Consider the following 23147-nt stretch of genomic DNA (forward strand, 5'->3'; position numbering starts at 1 on the left):
CATCCCAACTCATGCAACGGACATGGCTCATGTCACATTAACCAAAATTTCATATCTTGCACCTGCAATCAAGGCTGGAAGGGCGTTCGATGTATAGACAGAGATTATTGTTCACCAAATCCTTGTCATAATAGCGGGCAATGCCTACCAAAGTCAGGCGGATATACATGTAAGTGTACAAATAGGTGGGATGGGCCCACTTGTATTAAAGTTAATCACTGTGTTAGTTCACCGTGTAAAAATAACGGTACTTGTTATAATTCCGGTAACTCATTTTTCTGTCGTTGCAATTATGGATGGGAAGGAAAGACCTGCTCAACGGAAACTAAATGTCACTCACAAACGTGTAACAATCATGGAGTTTGTATTATCTTACATGAAGTACCAACATGCACATGTAGTATAGGTTGGACAGGTATGCGATGCTCTGCAGTTGACCATTGTGCAAACAATCCATGTCACAATCTTGGTACGTGTAAAAACACGGGGAGTAGTTTCAACTGCACATGCACAAAAGGATACACAGGAGCAACATGTGAAACCACTGACCATTGTATTAGTTCACCGTGTAAAAATTCAGGTGTATGTTTAAATTCACAGTCAACATATTCATGCCGATGCGTAAATGGTTGGGCTGGGCCTTCTTGTACCTCAGAGACTAAATGCCATAGTCACACATGCAACGGCCATGGCCAGTGTAGATTAATAAATAGTATGCCTGTTTGTTCATGTGATAAGGGTTGGCGTGGAACTCGATGCGCTGATATCGATTATTGTGCAACAAAACCATGTGAACATGGAACATGTTCAAACACAGGAAATGGCTATCAATGCACATGTTCTTCGGGTTATCTTGGGAAAAATTGTGCTGATGTTGACCATTGCATAAATAACCCATGCAAAAACTCGGGGACTTGCAACAGTTCACAAAATACCTTTTCATGTAAATGTCAAAACGGTTGGGCAGGGAAAACCTGTACTACAGAAATAGGCTGTCATGACAACAGTTGTAATGGGCACGGCAGGTGCAGACATTTTGGAAATATAATATCATGCGTATGTACACGTGGATATAGAGGCAGCAGATGTCAGCTCATCGATCATTGTTATCCACCAAAATGTAATGGTCATGGGACTTGTACCAGCAACAAGAATAACTATACATGCAATTGCGCAGCTGGGTACATGGGAACGACATGCCGCATAAATCCGTGTTCTCCTAACCCATGTAATAACAACGGAAGTTGTTTTGAAACAAGTAAATCACCATACTATAAATGTTCATGTCCACAAGGTTACAATGGTACTAAATGTGAAATAAGTTCGTGTACTAAAAATCCTTGTCAGCATAACGGGAAGTGCATAGTTTCCAAAATGAGTCCTCATTATACTTGTAACTGTACAAGCGGTTACAAAGGTTTAAATTGCAAGACAAGCCCATGTTCATCTAATCCTTGTCAGCATGGGTCATGTAAGACTATAAGCATAACACCGTATTTCTACTGCACATGCAATAGCGGTTACAGCGGTAGGACATGTCAACAAACTAAGTGTTCATCTAATCCCTGTAAACATGGTTCATGTACGGTTTTAAGAAGATCGCCATACTTTAGATGTACATGCCATAGCGGATATTGGGGAGATCAGTGTACATTAATATCTAAGTGTACAGAAAACACTTGCAACGGACATGGACAATGCATTGATGTACAACATAGTCCTCGTGCAAATTGTAAATGCAATTCTGGTTATACTGGAGCAAATTGTCAAACAGAAACTCAGTGTCACGGAAACGCAACATGCAACCACCACGGACAATGCCAAAATCAGGGAAGGAATTCGTTCAGATGTCTATGCAATAACTCTTGGAATGGGAACAGATGCCAAACACGAGATTTTTGCTCACCAAACCCTTGCCTTAACGAAGGAAATTGCTCACACACTTCTAGTGGTGCTGTATGTAAATGTGGTTCGCAATATATTGGTACAAAGTGTGAAAAAATGAATATCTGTTTTAAAAACCCGTGTAAACACAACGGCAAATGCTTGGTTTTCAATAATACGTTGGGTTATCATTGTAAATGCAGTTTTGGATGGACTGGACAAACATGTGACAAGGAATCAGCGTGCCATAATAGTACATGCAATAATAATGGACAGTGTAAATCCGTTAATGGTAAAATAACATGTGAATGCAACTCAACCTGGAGAGGAGATCACTGCCAAATACATGATTTCTGCTCGCCAAATCCTTGTCTACATTCTGGATCATGTAGAAACTCCTCAAATGGACCAATATGCGATTGTCCATCAAATTATATCGGTGATCATTGTCAGATCCGTAATCCTTGTCAGACAAATCCATGCAAAAATCAAGGTACATGTTCGTTAAAAGGATACTCCTTCCAGTGTAAATGTCGCAATGGCTGGGATGGAGCGACATGTCAAAATGAAATTGGATGCCATGCTCAAACTTGTAATGGTCATGGGACATGTGCTGTAGACAAATCAAAATCGATTTCTTGTAAATGTAATAATACATGGACCGGTAACCGATGTCAAACACGTAATTTTTGCTCACCGAATCCGTGTAATCATTCTGGAAACTGTTCTCATACAGATCATGGGCCTGAATGTACATGTTCTTCTCGCTACATTGGTAGTCGATGTGAAAAAGAAAATCCATGCAATATACAACAATGTAAGAACAATGGAACATGTAAAGTTAGCGAAAGTTCTTACACGTGTACATGTGCTCCAGGATGGGGTGGTCAGACATGCACAGATGAAATTTATTGTCATGAAACAACTTGCAGTGGACATGGAAAGTGTATTAGGAATGGCAGAAGCGTGTCATGCAGATGTAATGATACTTGGACAGGTGATCGATGCCAGACACGGGACTTCTGTATTCCGAATCCGTGTAACAATACAAATACTGTAGCATGTAAGAGTGGGGTGAATGTTGCACATTGCCACTGCAAAACTGGTTTTATTGGTGAGAAATGTAATAGAGCAAATCCTTGTCATTATAAACCTTGTAAGAATAACGGAAGATGTGAAGTTACTTCCAAATCATTCGTCTGCCATTGCTTAGATGGCTGGTCTGACGCAACCTGCTCCAGAGAAATAGGCTGCCACGACAAAACTTGTCAAAATGGTGGAACCTGCTCAGAGAAGACTTTAAACGGAACTTCGCAATTCCAATGCAATTGTAAACCTACATGGAGAGGGGAAAAATGCGAGATAAAAGACTATTGCCGCCCTAATCCTTGCATGAATGGTGGGCAATGTTTAAATCGAACAGACAGTGCTTTTTGTACTTGTCGTTATGGATGGACAGGGGCTCACTGTGATACGCAACTTACAATAGTTAAAACGACACCGATGACATCGATGCCAACGACAACACAAGCTAAGACTTCAACAACGGAAAAAAGTAAGCTAACAACTATGGGAGCAACAACCCAAAAAATTACAAATACTACAACTCCCATTCAAACGTCGGGAACAAAAACGACACAAACCGGAAACGATACGACAAGATACCATTCGAATCCCTATACACCCTCTACTCAACAACAAGAACAAACCTCAATAGCCGCTAATAACTCGACGACTGCTTCATCGGTAAAGATGACAACAATTCAACCGTCTACTATGTTGTCGACTACAAAAGGTAAGAGCTTTACATATTTACTATTTAATATAGTGTTATTATATTCCTCACGTAAAGAATCAGTATATTGATTCACACGTGTCTGACACATTCTGTCAATTCTCAGTTGTTATCTGCGTACTTTTCTAAAGGCATATTAAACTAAAATGCAAAAAGATACTTGACTGAAATATTTGAAGGGGCATCCAGATAATAACCCGAATAATCCAGTCCCTCTCCGTATTCGTTTCTCATCTACTATTGTTAATTGTTGGATAGTAGGTAGTAGGGAACGTAATATAACGACTGGTTTATTCGGGTTACATATCGTGTTAAATTTCAAATGCATGATTTCAAATTGGTCATCACAAGTCGAAAAAATAAGGGCAATTTTGGCAACTCTATTCATGCAATACATAATGATTAAATGCGAATTGCAATATACACTGTCTGATAGAACACAGAGAACAGCAATTGTAGTATTACAAACATTGTAAAGCTATGGGTTGACGTTTTTTATTTGTGTATGTGTAATCTAACGAACTAGTTTAACAACGCTCGCTTCATGTTCATCGTCTGAATATAGCTAAAATATTGATGCTCGGACGTTAAACCCCAACAAACAAAAAAACAAACAAACGCTTTTATTGACTATTAAAAGTCTTCTTTGTACATACGTCTGTTTATTTCAGAAAAAGTCATCATATAAAAAAGAAACTAAATATGTTGTTTAGATTAATTTCTCAATCATAGTTTGCATTTTAAGAAAGCAGGTTCGTGTCCGTTATAAGTGATTAAATTAATAAGATGCCACACTGTTATTTAGTAATTGGAATTTAATTTAAAAAATATAGATTTAGAGAAAAGTGACATTAATGTATAAATTAAAGACATTTGTCATGATGACAGGTTCCACTGTTTCTGGCGTAGCATCCGCTACTATGGAGTTTAAAGGTGTGCTAGACAGTAAAGTTGACATAACTAAGGAGATAGAGGCTGGCCTAATTAAGCTACTCCAAGATAAGAGCTGTAAAAAAGTCGATGTCACCTTTGTCCACAAACAAGCTGATATGAAGTGAGTTTCCCAATCCATATTTTTTTTTACTCTTTCTTTACGTCATTTTTCCGAAGTAATGCGGACTGCTGTTCCCTGCGACTTCTTACAATTGGGCTTCTGGAACGGGAGCTACAATCTTGATGCTACAAGATGAAAGAGTCATCATTACAGAAGTTTATGGTCGTCATTATGAACTTGTAGATTGTTGTGATGTATCTATCTGCGCCATGTTTCGGAGTTTTTTTCCGATTCGTCTACCCAGGACGTGTAATTTTATGAGAAACTCGACTGGTGTTTTAAGAAAAGCAGTCAGGTTCGTGCTAGCAGTTTTTAGTGAAGTCTGTGTTGCTTATTTACTTTTGTTTCTTTGTAGGCGCTATTTTGGTCATGTTCTCTATTGTGCGTGTGCTTTGTTCCTGTCTAGTCTTTATCCGTGGAATATAATGGTTTGAAATCCGCTCGAAACTTGGTTTCATTGATGTACTCTTTCATGTACTTCTCTGTTTGTAAACCATGAAATGTTAATGAAAAATGGATGTTTTAACATCCAAAAAAAATTAAAGAGTCTATATTTTTTCTAGAATTAATCATAACAAAATTTTCATCAAATGGTATATCAAGCTTAGGAAGAAATATCTTATTTAAGTATGTAACACAAAAAAGACAATGCATGATTTTTTTATCTATTTAGAGATAAAACAACAAAAGTGTCAATGCACATTCTTTGTGACAGAGAATTTTTGACAACTGAAGAGTTGAATGAGAAAATTAAAGATGTTCCTCAGAAAGATCTAGAGGCAACATTCCCTCTCCCTGTCATCAGGGGATCAGATAAAAACACACATCAGACCGAGAACAAGGTAAGCACAAGTCAATACCGACCTTTTTGTAAAACATTACGAATGTAGAAATGCATAGTTAAACAAAATGTTCCTTAATGAAAATTTAGGTTTTTGGGTCAAATTATCGAAATTTTCTAAAATATTTCTTTGATTATTTAATACCTAGATATATGACCCCTGAATCACGTTCAAATTGCATTTAAGACACATTTGATGTATTGACATATGCCGTAATGCATATGAAGAATGTTTTAGAAGAATGACTTTTTAGGAGCAACTCGGTGGGTGGATCTATTTCTGTTTATTTATGTTCTTTGTTGTGTATGTCTGTTTTCCATGTTTGGTTTTTGTTTTTGGATTGCATTCTTTCGATTTCCGCTAGAACTTGGTTTCCTTGATTACTCTTAAAAGAAAGAAAAACGGATTTGCTTATATCGTATAGTTACAGCAAAATAAGGTATTGTAATCAGAAAGTAATGAAACTGTGAGAATTAAATTAGTAAGAACATGCTCATTCTTTACAACGGATCACTATAAGTATGTAATATTTTTAATTGAATTAGTGCTGAGTTTTCGTTCCTTAATTAAACAAAATGTTTTCCTTCTCTATTACAGTCTTGGGCTTCGTCAAACTGGCAAATACTGGTTGGTGTTCTTGTCGGCGCTAGTGTCATCATCGTTTCCTTTTTAGTAGCCAAGAAATATCTTGAGTAGGATTATCATAACATTCATGTATAACATAGGCGTATGCATATTACATTGGCATTATGTCAGATAAGTGAGATTTTATTAAAGAAATTCCAATGATTCCTCATGTATACAAATATGTGGAATAATTTAACTAGGGTGTGCAAGTACAGTTAATTAGCTCCTTTTGGAGTACACGATTAAGATCTGTGATATGTTCGAAGATTATGCGATAATTCTGCTTTCTTCAGTTGAACGACCGTGTTGTTCCTCCGGCATTAAGATCTTATTATGCACTTTAAAATCAAATGTATTAATGGATCCATAGGACCAGAAAGTTAGAAAATCAAAGTTAAAACATTTTGATTAAAATGTAGACAATGCACAAACCTTACAAGATTACCATGAAGATGTATGCTCATTTGTAAACTTTTGGAATCGTTTTCTTACATATAATTGTATACATCAAGTTTGTAGGTATACATGTACATGTAGGTGACATCAGTTTGGGTTTCTGTGTATCTGTCGCTAACGTTATTTGTGTATGTAATGAAGCGGATCGTAGTTGATTAAATGACTAAACCCTACTTGTACATGTACTATATACGACAATCTTGTGATTTAGGAGAACATGCAAAACAACACAAATTCGTCGCACATGTAAAACAAGTCTTTATTCGCTGTGTATTAACAAGTCTTTGAAAAGCATTGTTTGTCTTTATTATTTTCTCAAATAAATTCTCAAATTTCAAGATCAATTAATTGAAGTTAAATTTCTTTTGCATACATTTAGAAAGAGGCGTCGTCCAAGTGACCTTATCCTGGATGATATGACCCTTACAGTACCATCCTACACCAATGAGTTAGATCCGATAGAAGACAAAGGTAAAAACAACCTCGTTCTTCAGGAGAACGACGAAGAAGAGTTTTCGGTCAGACTTTGATTTTTTGTGAGTACAATAACTGTAACGCTATATACTGTAATTTACTATCGATTTCTTTACTCGTGAATTGATAATTGTACTACTGTGACCATTATAATGTAAAATATATAGGGGTGAAACATTTTTTGAAAACAGAATGACAAATTACGCTTATATCTACAATACGTCATACGGAATAACTTCTGCTACATGTAGTTCCTGTAGATCTGTACAACCATACGATGGGATATGTAACTCTTTAAACACAACTATAAATAAATTGTAGTTTAGATGCACAAAAAATTCTTACATTGTATTTCTACACTTAAATGACCATAATTAATAAAGAGTCCAAATTAAGTACACAGTCTGGTAGTTTCATAAATTGTTTTTAATTGGTAATCGAAAGACGTATGTAAAATGTGTTAAAATTACAGAAATGCTGTGTTCTTATTTTGAAGATATTCTTTTTGTTTTGATTTATTTTGCATTATTTTACGGTTGTCGTTTTATGCTTCAGATGCTGCAGATCTGTGTTAATAGACAATGACAATAACATTCAGTTGGCATGGTCATATGAGTAATGTGCTTTCTATTATGTTTTAATGACATAAAACTAGTTTACATTTTATCTTATCATACCAACTGTAATTCTTATTTTTGACACATTGACATTACAGATGATAGTATTGCCTTTACCGTATTGTCATCAATGTTATTTTCACGCATATTAATGATTTGTGAATGTCAATTGATTACTAGGCAGTTATTCCCACATTGCAGTTATTATCAAAGACAATATTTCATTTTCAACATAACTTCGTTTGCAATTTTTGATGTATATTTTGAGTATTTCGATGTGATTTATAAGTCCTTTGATATTAAGAAGTTTATAATAAAAGTCTCTACAGTTTATTTGTTATCATCCTTAGCGTATATATAGATATAGATAATACAATGTGGGTATTCGGTGGTCATTTTATCAAGTTTTGCGATGATGAAATTATATCAGTACAACATGTACTTATGGTATAATTAGGTCAAATGATCATATCCAATATTTATACACTGGTCCTGAAAACCTATAGCGTTTTTCAATGTTATAATTCTGTATAACAGTAAGTGATCACCATAGATTGATTTAGAACTTTAAATAACTACATACAACTACTCTTTGAAACAGCTAAATGTACATGTATATGCTGTTCTTTCAATAAGAAAACGTTATATGATCACATGTTAACCTATTCAATATTTCGGTAATCTAATGATGATTTCTTTTGAGTCTCAAACCTGCAAATTAAATGCATGTACCAGTAAGATTAGTTTGTCATGCATCTTCAACTTGATCATGCTTTATGATTGTCTTGAAGGCGGATTAATCACCTTTGCGATAAAATTCTCTTTATTAACTAAAATTACTAAATTTAGACACCCAAAAAGGGCAACGCCTATTGATTCTAACATTTCTATGTCTATGTATATAATAAACATATATCAGTTTATCATTTAAACAAATATTACGATTGTACCTCTGATAGAAGTGAGCGCGTTTCCCATGGAAATTACTTAACACTATTTACCTATAAGTTTACAGGGTTTGCAGCATACATGTTAACAGAAAGTGATGCGAATTTACCTTCCGGGAAATAAATTTAATGAACATGACCATCTACACATTACAATTCCATTCACGTGTGAATAAAAAACGTAACGTGTATTTTTAAAAATGGATATTTCTGCTCAATGAGGTAACATGTTGATATTTGTATGAAATTCATGATCAGTGAATTTATGTAGTAAGATTTAAAGCGTGTATCATATTGTACCGTATTTTGTCACTCGGAAGAAAAATATTTTGTAGGCGGATGTTTGTAAACGGGATCTTCTGCAATGATAACAACAGAAAAATACTCAAACTCGTATCAGCTGGTCGAGCTAATTATCTTTCCATTTAATCTTATAAAACACTGTCTACCCAGTTCTTGGGAAAACCAAAATATTTGCTTACCAATTTATTTGTAATATAATGTTGAACGGAGTGGCATACTTTCCTAAAGGTGAGACTTTTTTCCTTAACCAAATTATATTTTCAGTATTGCAATTTGTTGCTTCATGATGTTAATAGTCGAAATGGGTGTTGCTTCTTTATTTTTTTATATTTTTTTGTGTGTTTGTTTGATTTTTTGTTTTGTTTTTGTTTTTTTGTTTTTTTGTTTTTTTGTTTTTCTTTTTATTGTTTGCAATGTCATATGCAACAGATGTATTTTTCAGTTGATTAAACAATTTGGCGTTTTTTTCACACAATTTAGACGACAGGTACATGATAGTCTAATGTGGACGACTGGTACATGATAGTCTAATGTGGACGACAGGTACATGATAGTCTATTGTGGACGACAGGTACATGATTGTCTAATGTGGACGACAGGTACATGATAGTCTAATGTGGACGACAGGTACATGATTGTCTAATGTGGACGACAGGTACATGATAGTCTAATGTGGACGACAGGTACATGATTGTCTAATGTGGACGACAGGTACATGATAGTCTAATGTGGGCGACAGGTACATGATTGTCTAATGTGGACGATAGTCTAATGTGGACGACAGGTACATGATAGTCTAATGTGGACGACAGGTACATGATTGTCTAATGTTATATTGGTATTCATGCAAATACTCGTCGTAGGTCCGATATAACGTTAACTGAAAGATTGTTTCCATGTCTATCCATAAAAGTACTTGTAATCTTATCTGATGCACCTCTCAATTACGTTAAATATTTGTGTTGAACATGAAAACGTTATATACATATAAAATTACCGACAAATCATAGTATTGTTACCTTACTACACAATTGTTTTATACAACATGCAACACAATTTATAAATAGAGTCAATAATCTACGGTTCTGATAAGCTGGTAGTAAATATATCGTCCAAAAAGATTTTAGTATTTAGTTATAAGTAGATATAGGTGAAAACAAATTAAAATCAATATTCCCGTCCGCAAGGACATCTAGATCTATCTATTTATATATTTCATTATTGTTTTATGACTATTATTTTGCTTGCTTTCTTCGAGTGTTTGATAGACATTACAATGGTTCATCATAATTATACATTTGTCAATTATTCCTTCGTGTCGATTAATACTCTTTGATGAAGTAGTCCAACCTTTTTCAGCACCGTGTTTTTTATATGGATGTGGAATTTGGGGATCACATCGAAAGTTCTGTAAATTATTATTGCTACTTAAGACATTCATACCTGATTTATATAAGAAATTATACTCCAAGTCACCTCAGCTTGTTTGCGTTTTTTTGCGTTTATTTTTGTAATTACTCGACGGTTCCTTTCAAAAACTTGCCTTTTTATTCATGTCGTTCTGTACTACGATTCCCTTACAATTATTTTTCGTTTTTACTTCCGAGATTGAAAAAAATCAAAATTTATTATTCCTACGAGAATTTTGCACTGAATGGATTGTTTATCCGCCATCTTGTTTCTATGGATATTTTGAAATGTTCCCTATTATCTCACAATTGAAGAGCTGAAATACCATGCTTTCCATATTTCTGGTCCCCTGCTAATTTATTACTTTATGTGGCAAGACTCATATTAAGTACCAGTTGTAGCATTTTCATTCGGAACTTCTGGTTTTGTCTTTTAGTTTTTCACGTGAAAAATATTTGCCTGTGTATCATACATATGGAATTCATGCATAATCGTATTTTTAAGGAAACATTTCATTTTGAGGCATGTACCAGGGGGTAATAGAACACTTCTGTTATATTCATTAACAGTTATTGCGATATTTTGAATGTAACTTTTATAAATGCTGAAATAACCTTTTTTTTTTTCTAAATCAACGTTTTCGGATAGAAAAACTAAACAATGCTTTGGTGAAATATAAATATAAAATCAATAAGATGTGTGGCAAAGTGTGCCCCATAAAATACTATAAGTGACCCTCCTTGCACAAAAACCACTCTCCCTACAACTGAGGACGAAGAGAAATGGTCATCTTATTTCTGGGTTCTCTTGTACTTCTATAGAACAAGGAAGTAAACTCGAGACAGATGAGTGGCGACAGGACGAAAATGAGATCGCTGATAAAATGGATCTATGTCGGTCTTGTTGACATGTCATATCCAGAGAACACGATTGTAAACATGGAACCCAATCTAAAATGTCGTCAGATAAATAGACGCAGATGAATATTGAGTTTCGAAGCAGAGAAGTTTGCATTTATGTACAAATAATACTAGATATCGAAATGGCATCCGCTGTATAAAGTTGCATGTACTAAACACATCATTGAGGAAAATCCGGCACCTATAGTACTTCATCTAGAGTAGGACTCTAAAATAAATAATTTATTTATCACATGAATGTGATCTCCATAAAAAAATACTTCTTACACTAAATAAATAGGGCATAATCAAGAGGTAGGTGTGTTTCTCGTCGTTTAGGCAAAAATAACGCTGTTTTAATTCAATAAGTTTTCATACTCATAAATGGGGTGTGCTGAGCCCTTCGGAGCCCCAAGTCGATGCTCTTCAATTGGTTGACCCTCTATAAATAACAAAATTTAGATACATGTATTGCATGTATCGAGTAACGGCTACCGTTCGAATAGCTAGAAAAGGGAACATGTATACTACGTACAAATCAATACCGGGTAAAAAAGACGGCTGCATATCAAAGATCAAAGATCAAACTATTATATTTTGGCATTACAAAAAGAATAATCAATACCTATCTGATAATAAATCGTATTTTATTAATTCTGTGGTAAATCAGACTTCTCACTTCTATATACCTATAAATAGCGTCACAATGGCCTTTTCTTTGATACCATTATCTATGTCGTTTATCAGTTCATTGTAAATCAAGTCAAAATCATATCCCACTACAAATTGTATATTTTAATTCATTTTTCTCTCAAACATTTGTGTGTCCCGGAAGGTGGATATCTAAAATGAAAAGTTCAAAATATACAGGTAGGAAGAATGTCATATTTTCTTCTTTTTTACTTCTTTAAATACATGTACATTTTAGTTTACTTTATAAACATAAACATATAACTAAACAGATTTCCTTTTCACAGTTTTGGTGATTTTTTTCTCATATCAATGAAAACAAAGATTCGATGCCATATTTGAATTTGGTGCATTTGAAAATTTACCTAAAAATATCTGTTTTTTTATGTGATTTGATAAAAAAAAACGTGGAAACATATGTTTCTTTTGTGTTTTCGTATGTTTTAGATCACCATGAAAAACAATTGAAAATCGTAATCATGTTAAGGGCTACAAATTACTTCATGTAAAACACGTCAATAAAAATCATATGGGACATTTATATGTCTTCCATAGGACTTGATGTATTAAAACAGCATGTTTTTCAGACAACGTGGGAAGTCATTGTTTCTGCGTGTTTTAAAGGCATTAAAAGCATATCTTTCCGCATCGGTCCTAAACATTACGTTTCTGTATAACAATTTGAAATCATGTTTTCCAATTTTTCATGTGTCTAGCAGGGACTGAAACGTACCAAATGCCTTTATTCCATTTAAAATTTACCATAACGTATATAGCTAATTCTATTTATCAAATGGGTGCTGTATAACTTCAGACTACCGGTCTAGTTGCTTAGTGATTTTGCATACTTGTGTTTAAAAGCATAAATAGAGGTCTTGAATAGTAACGAACTTTAAAAAATCAGTTTATCATTTGCAAGCATGACCTATGAATTCCTACATCTTTCTATATCTCCATGTATATTGCGATAAGGTACGTGACTGACCTATATTGCGTTTTAATGTTTATGCACTAAACAGTAAAATTTTATATTACATAAAAAATCATAACAAACATTTGAATTGTTTTTATACCTAGTACAACGTTTGCTTGATACAAAACACAAGACAAACATGGAAGACAGCGTGGTGTACAAGATGAATCACAACCCTCAAAATGATAGAAGGCAGTATGATAATAAGAGCTATGATTTCGATGAAGATGGGCTGCCGATAGGAAAGGTATAATGTATGCTTAGTTTTTTTAACCGCAGACTATTATTGAATGATGTAAACCAATGGTTACAACACCTACCAGGATTCCTTTACAGTCGGTGAACTTGATTAGTTACATATTGATACAGCTAAGATTCCAATAGTTTATGAGAACAAGAATGGAGATGCTTATGCAAATCCTCGTGTTTCGAATGGAATGCACCAACCACACAAATGCCATTTCAGTGTTAAAATGCATACAAGTAAACAATTATTTGATTATCTACAAAATAATGAGAATGTACGAAGTAGTGGTGGATGTAGGGGGTTCATGCAAAATGTGATTCATGGGTAAAAAGCCTACATATTTTTATTTTTGATATTTTGTTTGAATTGCCATAGTAAACATAAATTAACATGTGGTTTTTAATATAGCCCGTGCCTTTAGGAGATAAAAATTATATAGAATGCACTGTAGATTTCAAAATAAAGGGAGATAACTCTGTAAATGACGCTCAAATACAATAAAATCTACTGGATTTTCAATGTTTTTTATCTCCTAAGAGCAGGCAGATTTGAATGAATAATTACACATTTCATAGTATAGACCAATAAAACATCTTAATTATAAACGTACAACACAGAATTAACAAGTAACTGAATAGGATGTACTATGGCAACATGGACAAATCCCAGAAATTGCAGTATTGGTGACACATTCGATAAATTTTGACATTTATAAATTTAGATACTTAATATAAGAGATAGTCTGCTACAGGTAACGGTTTTCCAAATAAGGTTATCACAGAGATTTTGTAAACCCCGTAAAGATATCATACCAATCATACATGATTCAGTAGGTCTGGATTGCTGCACTGTGAAAACCTTTGATACTGTTAGGTTTTCTGGGCAATAGTTTTGATCCAGGAGTCGTTTAATAAAAGTAATGCTACATGTGATCTGTATACATGTATAACTAGTGTATGTCTCAAAATATGCAACAATTAAATTAAACAAAGGTTTCCTATAAAACTTACAGTAACGAACGAAATATAAAAGAAGCAGCGTCACAGGGAGCTACAAACTCGATAAAACTGGTTGCCAATGTCGCTGTCAATATCATAGCGTTTATATCTTTCCTGGGCTTTGTAAACGCCACACTTAGATGGTTTGGTGAACGAGTTGGAATGCGGACACCAGACTATGAGTACCTCACATTTCAGGTACTATGTATAAGTTAACAGTGGTATGTTGCCTAATAATCAGATCTGAGGCAATACTTTAGTTCTTCAAGACGAGGTAAACTGCACAAATACTAATGGGAGAATTTTATAAATTTGTACTAAGTTCTTTCTCGCTGTTCAGAGGGACGTAAAATGATTAGAAAGGTTAGCGGCATTATTAAGTGATTCTGTATGATTTGAGAAGACAGTAAGACATTTGAGATGTCTTGAACACCAATAAAAAGATACTGCATGTAACAATTCGTGCATCAAAATCATTTTGACAGTCCAAAATGGTAGGAAGATAGTACCAACAATACAAAATAATTTGAATAATAAATACACTGTGCATGTTTAACAATGGTACAACCTTGGTTTTGTACGCTACACCAACTCGTATTCAGGTAAGATGAAATAAAATGAGTTTTGTTTCTTTTTAGTACATATGTTCCTATGTGTTCTACCCACTAGCTTTCGTAATGGGTGTTGAAACAGAAGACTGTCGCAGAGTTACTGAACTCATCGGAGTAAAAACATTTATCAATGAATTTGTTGCCTACACAGAGCTATCAAAGTACATTCACAATAGAGAGAATCTGACGTGGTATGAAGGATACAACAGTACGGTCTTCAATTCTACATGGCACTATGATGGTGATAATATTGAATATGATCATATAAATATTACTCCAAACATTCATACATACAGAAGAAGAGATGACAAAAAAGCATACTGTTGAAGTAGAAAGTCACCATTAAGTTTATATTTATAACCCAACTTAATAACTGGTGGCAAAACATATACTATCAGTATAAGGAAAATATGCGGAAGAATATCTACTTATATAAGCAATCAAAAACAAATACTTGTGCCTTTGGTACAGATGAGGTACATAGGCCACCAACAATTCTTGTAACTTCACTTTAATTGATATAATTTGTCTTCAGATGGTTAATATTGTATCTTATATTAGTAATCTCTCTTTGAATAGAAGCCTCCTCAAAAGAGGAGCATTTCAAGGCCGTATCCAAGAAGTGGAGAGAGCTCTCTGAAGAAGAAAAGTGCAAATATCAACAGCAGGCCAGACATATTAGGTCTAGTGACCTAAAAGGACAATCAGAGGATGAGGCAATTGCCCATCATTTCAAACACATTGGAAATTCAGTATGTGATAGACTTGTTAATTTTTTTTATATCATACATGATATTTGTGTTGAAATATCTGAACATTTTTTGTTAACTTAAAGCAGACAGCAATACTTTTTTTTACGAAACCGGACAGTTAAGGCATCAGTGTAAACTGGAAGAATTACAGAATACATGTTTATATCTTAACTGAACCACCTTGTGTATGTGAGCTATATTTTATAGGATTTTTTTTTCATTTTAAAAAGAATTGATTGATTATGTTTTAATGTTCTGTAGCAGATATTTCATGCATTTCAGAACTAGATATAGTGCCTAATCAAAGATATCCTATTTTGTACTAGTTCAACATGCTGAGTCAGATCTTAAAATTCTTTGCTAGCTCACAGAAGCAACATCCACAAATTGGCATGCCACTCTACTCGGACATATTATTTTGACTCGAAGGAAACCACAAGCCACTAAATCCCCATAATACTGCATGTTCAGCAGAGAAGCAGCTCTTTTAAAAAAGATATCCAAAGAACATAAACTTTTATTACAATATATACATGTATGTATCCTGTTTTTAAGGAGAAAAGTTATCAATATTATAGATACTTACAAGCAATAAAAAATAACACCTGTTTTAACTTTTTATAATTTTCTTCAGATTGATATCCTAAGCTCCCTTGGATTTGAGTCCATGATGGTAGCCTCAAAAGAACATGAAGCTCCACACTTATTTGGCACCAACAGGGGACTTGACTATATTGGTCAACCCCAAGTACTGGAGAATTTCAGGAAGTCGATGTTTGGTATGTTATTAGTTTACTTTGACCAATAGTTGTTTAATTTGATACATGTATGGAATATTTCAGCGGCTGTTTCAATATTCAAGTATTTGTAGATCAACACTAATAACGTAATAAATGTTGAGTGCGAATCTAGGTATCTTTGTATGATGGCCTTACAGCACGGAATCTTTTAAACCTAAGAAAAAAAGCAGATAGTAATATTAACTTTCTTCACATCTTAATGTCTATGGTTACATTATTTAAATGTATTAACATTTTATCAAGCTTGAGTGTTGTGTCTAAATATACACTATCTTTTCATGAATAATTCAAACTCTGTGGGTGTATGTAGCAGTGCTCTGGAAAGCAATTTATTTGCCATTTTTACTGGAGTCCAAGTTGCTCATTTGCCTTTGTTACTTTGTATGTATGAATTTAGTTACTTTATGTTCTTTGTTGTGTATGTATGTTTTCTATGTCTGGTCTTTGTCCCAGGAATACATTCTTTACCACTATAACGTTTGTTCCCTTGATTACTCTTTCTAAAAGTAGGTGGTTTTAATTGACTTTTAATTTATAGGTAATACTATTTACATGCAAACTAGCAAACAAAGCAAATGTGGCTTGCGCACTGAAGTAAGACAGATTTTAAATTCTTGCTGGGGTAAGCTACCTTCCAAGATTAACAGATATATGATATATATATATATATATATATATATATATATATATATATATATATATATATATATATATATATATGATATATATAAAATTAATTAATTAATCATTTATGGCCCTGCGAATAGGTCAACAAATTATGCATGTGTGGTTTGGTCAATGCTACTTTTCTATCATATATGAGTCTTTTTGCCAGATGAAAGACGATGAAAAGCAAATTTTGAGTTTGTTTGGCAGATAATTTGTAATGACTGATAAATATTCAGGAATATAGTCTTTTTTGTTGTTCATTCAAGTTATTGTTTTGTGTATCCTTCATATATGTATGGGGGTAGATTATCATAAATAACCTTATGTATGATTTCATTACTAAATTTTTACATTTTTAGAAAAAGGCCACATGAGATTCAAAGCCAATTCCATATGTATCACTGCTAAAGGCGAAGATTGCATGGAAGCTAGAAGGACTGCCTGCAACATTTAAGGATCCAAGCAACTATGGTGTTGCTGATTTGAAATAAATTCTTGACCACAAAGCAGGCATTAAATTTATGTGAGCATATGAGAAAAATCACACTATTGAGATTACCAAATACAAATTTGTTTTGGTATTGAAAAACAAATAATTTTTAGAGGAAAATCTCCTGTTATTTTTGTATTAAAGTCCATATAAATATGTGAAGTCAATTTTTCAAATTTACAGTATTTACAACTTTGAGCATGTTCTGTCTAAAAAAAAAGAATTTTTATGATATATGGTCAATTATTTGATTAAAGTGAATCTCTGGAAGATTGTAACCACAACAGCAAAAGATTAAAAACCAAATATAATGCTTCACTGGATGCAACTTGATATGACCAAAAACAGTTGGGGCAAGTAGCATGCCTTACCATACATGTTTGATAAAGCTCTGAACTTGGATTACAAAAATATATATTACTCAGAATAAGTATTTGACCTAAATCAAAGTGGCACCTTTTTAGACCCTTATTCATAAAAAGTTTCAATTATAACCACAAAAATCAATCTTAACGTTTCTTTAGCAATAAGGCACTTTTTGGTAGAATTTTATAGATTCATTTCATTTTATAGTCAAATAAAAGAGCTTGCTTCTTACTCTTTATAAACAGTTCAATCACACTCCCCAAAATTAATGCCAGTCTTTCTTTAGTGGTATGACAACTTGTAGTATAATTTCAATGAGATCCATTCACTTATACATGTAGTAAATTCCAGGCCCAAAAAAAATCCTTGTTTCTAGCCCCTGTGTCACCAATAATAAAAGATCCATTCATTTATAATAAAATGGCAGAGGTTTTGTCTCCATTAAGTTTGGCTTCAGTGTTCAATACATGAAAACAATAAAAGTCCTACAGATCCCATGGAAATAGCCAGACCAAAATGGTGAGGCAGTTTTATCAACTAGGTATGGTGCTTAACTTTTTTTACTTTCATACATTTTTTCTTTAGGAAGAAACAAATGCTGGAGTGTGAGCCAGGCAGTGCTGAGGAGATAGTTGACTCTATAGTATTTGATCCATTGGAACCTGTACATTATCTGAGTGGTGGTATGATATTTTTTTTGGTTAAAATAAGGAAGCACTTAACATTAACATTAATTGGTTTTTTCTAATTCAATTCTATTTTATTCAATAATTATATATAAATATACATAATTTTTAAGTTATGACTCCTGAAATAAGGGACTTGTTGTGCGCTAAAAGTAAGAAATAGTCAAATACAGTATTCATTAACTTTGGTCAATAGTTTATTTATATTGTTGTAAAATTCCTTTCATTTTTTATAAATTTTTGGCTTTCATCATCAAGTTATGGGGCAATCTTCCATTGTATTTTCATGACAATGTGAATTGTATATTTCCTTTGGTGAAAGGCTTTCCATTTTTCGAACGAAGTCGGTATAGTTTCACTTTTTACCCTTTGACATTTAGGACGCTATTCTATAAAAACACTAGTCACCCGATCGCAATTCTGTCTCCCAATATAGCCAAATACTGATAACTTAGTGGCTTATATATAAAATCACTTTTGTTCATTCCTTTATTAGCCTGTCTATACAATCGTTTTGGTTTAGGTCTGATTGCAAGTTTTGAAGTCATATGACAACTTTCATTCTAGTTACAATAATTTAAATTCTGAGCTAGTTATATTAATCTTTAATTTTGTAATCTATATTTGTCTTATCTGTCCATGTTTTGACCTCTGCATATGTATGTAGCTGCTGTTTTTTACTTTAACATAACATCATGATACTGTTTATCTTTGTTCTCTTATTTTTTTGCTTCCTTAAATTCTGAAATCTATATTTTTGGTATTTTTAGATACAAACTCTCCTACAGAAGAAGCTGGTCCTTCAATACCGCTAGGTAAAACTATGGCAAGACTACGTCTGACTTCTTGTCATCTAACTTTTCTTTAGCTATTGGCAAAACATTTATCTTATTACTTGGCCATCTTAAGACAAAATAGTACCTTAAGAATCGCTTGAATTTTAATTGACAAAGTGATCTATTCATACTGAACTACTTCTTTTAGTCATAAACTGATTTAACTTCAACAACTAAATTATTCTAAATGTTTCTGTATTATTTTAATCAAGGAGTCTTATTTTCAATCATATTTTTGACTGTGACATAATATTAGAATATTTTTTCTGATTTTTTTTTATTATTTTCGTTTTCCCCCAATTCTTATATTTATGTTTATGATATACTTTAGATACAAACTCTCATACAGAAGAAGCTGGTCCTTCAATTCCACCAGGTAAACATATTGCTATGCTACTTCTTATTTTTGTCAGCTATAAATTGGCAAAAAATAATCAAAGGAACCAAAATTCTAGGGGAAATAACAAAAATATAATCCAAGGACAAAGACCAGACATGGACAACAGACAAACGCAACAAAGATCATAAAATGTTTACATAAGAAGTTTGAGATGACATCTTATTACACCACATTAACACATTCCTATGTGAATGGCTAGGATGATGGTAAGGAAAGTTTAAATACTTGAATGGACTAATTTTTACATTTTCTGAACTAGTTGATGATATGAGTAATTTATTGGGGTTGAAAAAAGATGAAGTTACTGCCATCATCAGTTTAAGTGAACAAAAGGTAAAATATTGCTAATATTTCCAAAGGGAGTTTCTATTGCAAAGTTCTGGCTGTACTATATGACCTTTCTCTAGCTGACTTGTACTTCACAAAATACATGTTTATTTTAGAATATTAAATACTGATATTAATTGATTTTTTTTATTGTTTATAACTGATGCACAACATCTTTTTTTCAATACATAGTGAATGCCATAGTTATTTTATTTTAATTTTAGGGAATTTTTTTTTATAGAACCCATGGGTAGAAAGAAAAAGACAAAATAACTGCAGTGGTGCTAATGATTTTTGTAAATACCAATCTTGTCAAATCTAAACTTTATATTTCTTTCAATTCACTAGATTATTATTATCTAATAATGTAAATTCTTACAGTTAGTTTTAAACTTCAAAAGTTACATCAAATTGTTAATTCAGATTCTTTAATGCAGTTTTGAACTGAACTTTTCTGCTTGAAAAAAAAACAGATCCAAAGAGATAAATTTTAAAAAATAAATAAATTTATTATATTTTTTTTTAATTTGGCAAAATATAGGGCAGAAATATTTGTAAATCAGTATCTTATAGTGACGGTGTGTAAACGTTAAGATTCTGTGTATTGTCTGCATACAGCCAATGAACACTACTCATCCTTTTTATTGATGACTGTTAGGAAATGGTTAGATGGAACCAGTCAGCTCAATTTAGGCAGTGAGCTGACTGGTTCCCTATGTGATAGAATCAATTCATGCATAAATTTAATTGTACCAATGGTGGAAACGCACTTGATAAATTATTGCTTGAGATGATCTCCCTGATTTTATCCATCTTTTTATATGCTACGTTGTACTAATCTCTCTTACGTTTTTGTTACTTTGTCATTTATACTTCAAACTTTGTTTCTCAATGTATTTATCTTTCTTCCTTTTTTGTTTGTTGGCTACTTGTACTTCAGTCTTTGTTCCTCAACAACTGTACATAAATATTGTAAAATAGGCATGTTTTATCTGTATACCAATGTTTCTGCCTAGGTTTAGCAGAAATAAAGTATATAGATAAATTACTATAAACAGATAGGATAAATAGTTTAGTTTTATGTAATATATTTGTTATTTTTTTTAGGTCCATTTGAGCTTAATACTTCAAAGAGAAAGATAACAGCAGCAAGTAAGATATTATTCAATCTTTATTTGGATTTTAGATGAGAATTATTTGGGAAAAAAATGCAGTCATATAATGTATTATGCTGACATTTTATTGTGAACATTTTAAGTCCAGACAATAACTGGAGTATACGTGTATTAACCTCTTTAATTGTAGAAGTTATTGGACATATTCAGAAAGCATATACCTGTATTTTTTTTCTTTCTTTATGTCTTTGTTTCTCTTCAAAAAGATACAAGAAATAGAAATTAAGGGAAAATAATTGAACAACAACCTATACCAACAGGCAACTTTATTATAGGTTACGAGTGCCATATGTAAAACGTCACTATGACCTTTTAATTACAGAAAACAGCAAAGGGGAAAGTACTGTCTTACACACAAAGAAAAGAAAGTCTGTAGGACAGAAAGGTTCTTGTCTGTAATATTTCTCTAGCCCTATTCTAGACATGATTATGCTCCTATTTCAAGAAAATTTGATTTAAAAAAAATACGTTTTTTATCACTCTCCTGAACAGCCCCGGTTTTTATTATATTTTTACCTGGTTTCGGGAACACAAGATGGTAGACAGGCATTTAGAGAAATAGCAGGTGTCTTATATATCTTTCAGTTACAAGCATGCATAGGGTCATACTAGAAATATATCTAACATATCTACCTTTCGTCAAAGTGCCCATCCGTGAACTTGGTTATTGAAACCAGGTCCAAAAAATCTAAATCAGGTTTGTTCAGGACAGTGTTTACAGCATATAGTTTATATAATTGGTTAATTAATAATTTTAATACATTTTTACTTACATCACCAACATTGAAAACAGGTAAACAAAATACTTTGTTCCATGTGTCCATCTGTCAGTCAGCCCACATGTCATGCTTTTGAAGTATTTACTTCATGCAATCTGTAAATCAATAAGTATTGAACCAATAAAACTAAATATTTGCAAAGTTTTATATACACTTACATGTTCTTAAATTTTCTTTCATGTCAAACAAATAAGGTTTAATATTCTCATTATGCAGACGGGTTTTTTTTCACTGTGGTCTACTGTAAAATCTTAATCTAAGTTCTAGATGCATTTAACTCAAATACAGTTTGTAGCTTTTTAACTTAACTTACCTGAAAAGCCATGTGAGCTATTGCTAAAACACATTGAAGTGATACTTATGTTTTTACATCTTTTCAGATTTGTGGGAAGTGAAATTATTTACACAGACACAAGCCATACTCAATGTAACTTGTGCTCATATTGCAGTTAAAAAAACTAACCATGTTTGAGGTCTCAAGCCTATTACAAAGACTTAATATTAGAATGTGTAGTACCAGTACCTTTAAATGTCATATTTGTTTCAGATTCTACTATGTATGAAATAGAGAAGACAGGAAAGGTGCAGCAGGCCAAGAGTTCCTTGTGAATTGGAAAGGCTATTCACCCGATGACAGAACGTGGGAACCTGTGTCATCTCTGCCACCAGCTGCTTTGAGTTTCTATTGGTAGAAAAAATACAGTCTATAGAAATCAAAACTTTTGTTATATATTCATAACAATAAAACTCTTACTGTCTTTTACATACTTAATTTAATCATATATTGTGTCTAGTTTTTAGAAGTTAAAATGTCCAGATGGTTTTATTTATCAACCAACATTTCTCTTCATTTATGTTTACATAAGAACAAATGAAATCCATGTAAAAAAAATCATATTTTATTACACAATACAATAATAAGCCCTCTATTCTAGTTGCAACTCAACTCTGTCCATCAGTCAGTCAAATTTCTATTTTCAGGCCTACAAATTGTTACAAGTTCAATTCAATGTCTGAAATATCATATTTGCTGATTTTAA

General features: G+C 32.9%; 1 protein-coding gene and 1 pseudogene across 2 annotated transcripts; both read left to right on the plus strand.

Moving 5' to 3' along the window:
• Positions 1–4547: 4547 nt before the first annotated feature.
• On the plus strand, positions 4548–8090 carry LOC148603824 (uncharacterized). The gene is made up of 5 exons (XM_088551379.1): positions 4548–4733; positions 5407–5575; positions 6173–6267; positions 7038–7194; positions 7688–8090. The coding sequence occupies exons 1-4, from the start codon at positions 4558–4560 to the stop codon at positions 7186–7188; spliced, it is 591 nt and encodes a 196-aa protein (XP_088407505.1). The 5' UTR covers positions 4548–4557; the 3' UTR covers positions 7189–7194; positions 7688–8090.
• Positions 8091–9165: 1075 nt separating this feature from the next.
• Positions 9166–22870, plus strand: LOC148603825 (uncharacterized; annotated as a pseudogene). The gene is made up of 14 exons (XR_015916281.1): positions 9166–9227; positions 13076–13218; positions 14231–14414; positions 14855–15068; positions 15407–15579; positions 16214–16358; positions 16918–17001; positions 17409–17571; positions 18490–18587; positions 19361–19405; positions 19758–19802; positions 21261–21305; positions 21651–21713; positions 22655–22870. The product of XR_015916281.1 is annotated as an uncharacterized LOC148603825 (transcript).
• The last annotated feature ends 277 nt before the right edge of the window (positions 22871–23147 follow it).

Source organism: Perna viridis, chromosome 11 (assembly GCF_037379345.1).
Source record: "Perna viridis isolate PV_CMFRI_1.1 ecotype Kerala chromosome 11, ASM3737934v1, whole genome shotgun sequence".
NCBI classification, from domain to species: domain Eukaryota; kingdom Metazoa; phylum Mollusca; class Bivalvia; order Mytilida; family Mytilidae; genus Perna; species Perna viridis.

What these genes read in the sequence shown, in the direction of transcription:
- LOC148603824 (XM_088551379.1), top strand. Translation starts at nt 4,558, where the DNA reads ATGATGACAGGTTCCACTGTTTCTGGCGTAGCATCCGCTACTATGGAG. An exon ending in CACAAACAAGCTGATATGAA is followed by an intron (nt 4,734 to 5,406) that starts GTGAGTTTCCCA and finishes TTATCTATTTAG; the next exon opens with AGATAAAACAACAAAAGTGT. An exon ending in CACATCAGACCGAGAACAAG is followed by an intron (nt 5,576 to 6,172) that starts GTAAGCACAAGT and finishes TCTCTATTACAG; the next exon opens with TCTTGGGCTTCGTCAAACTG.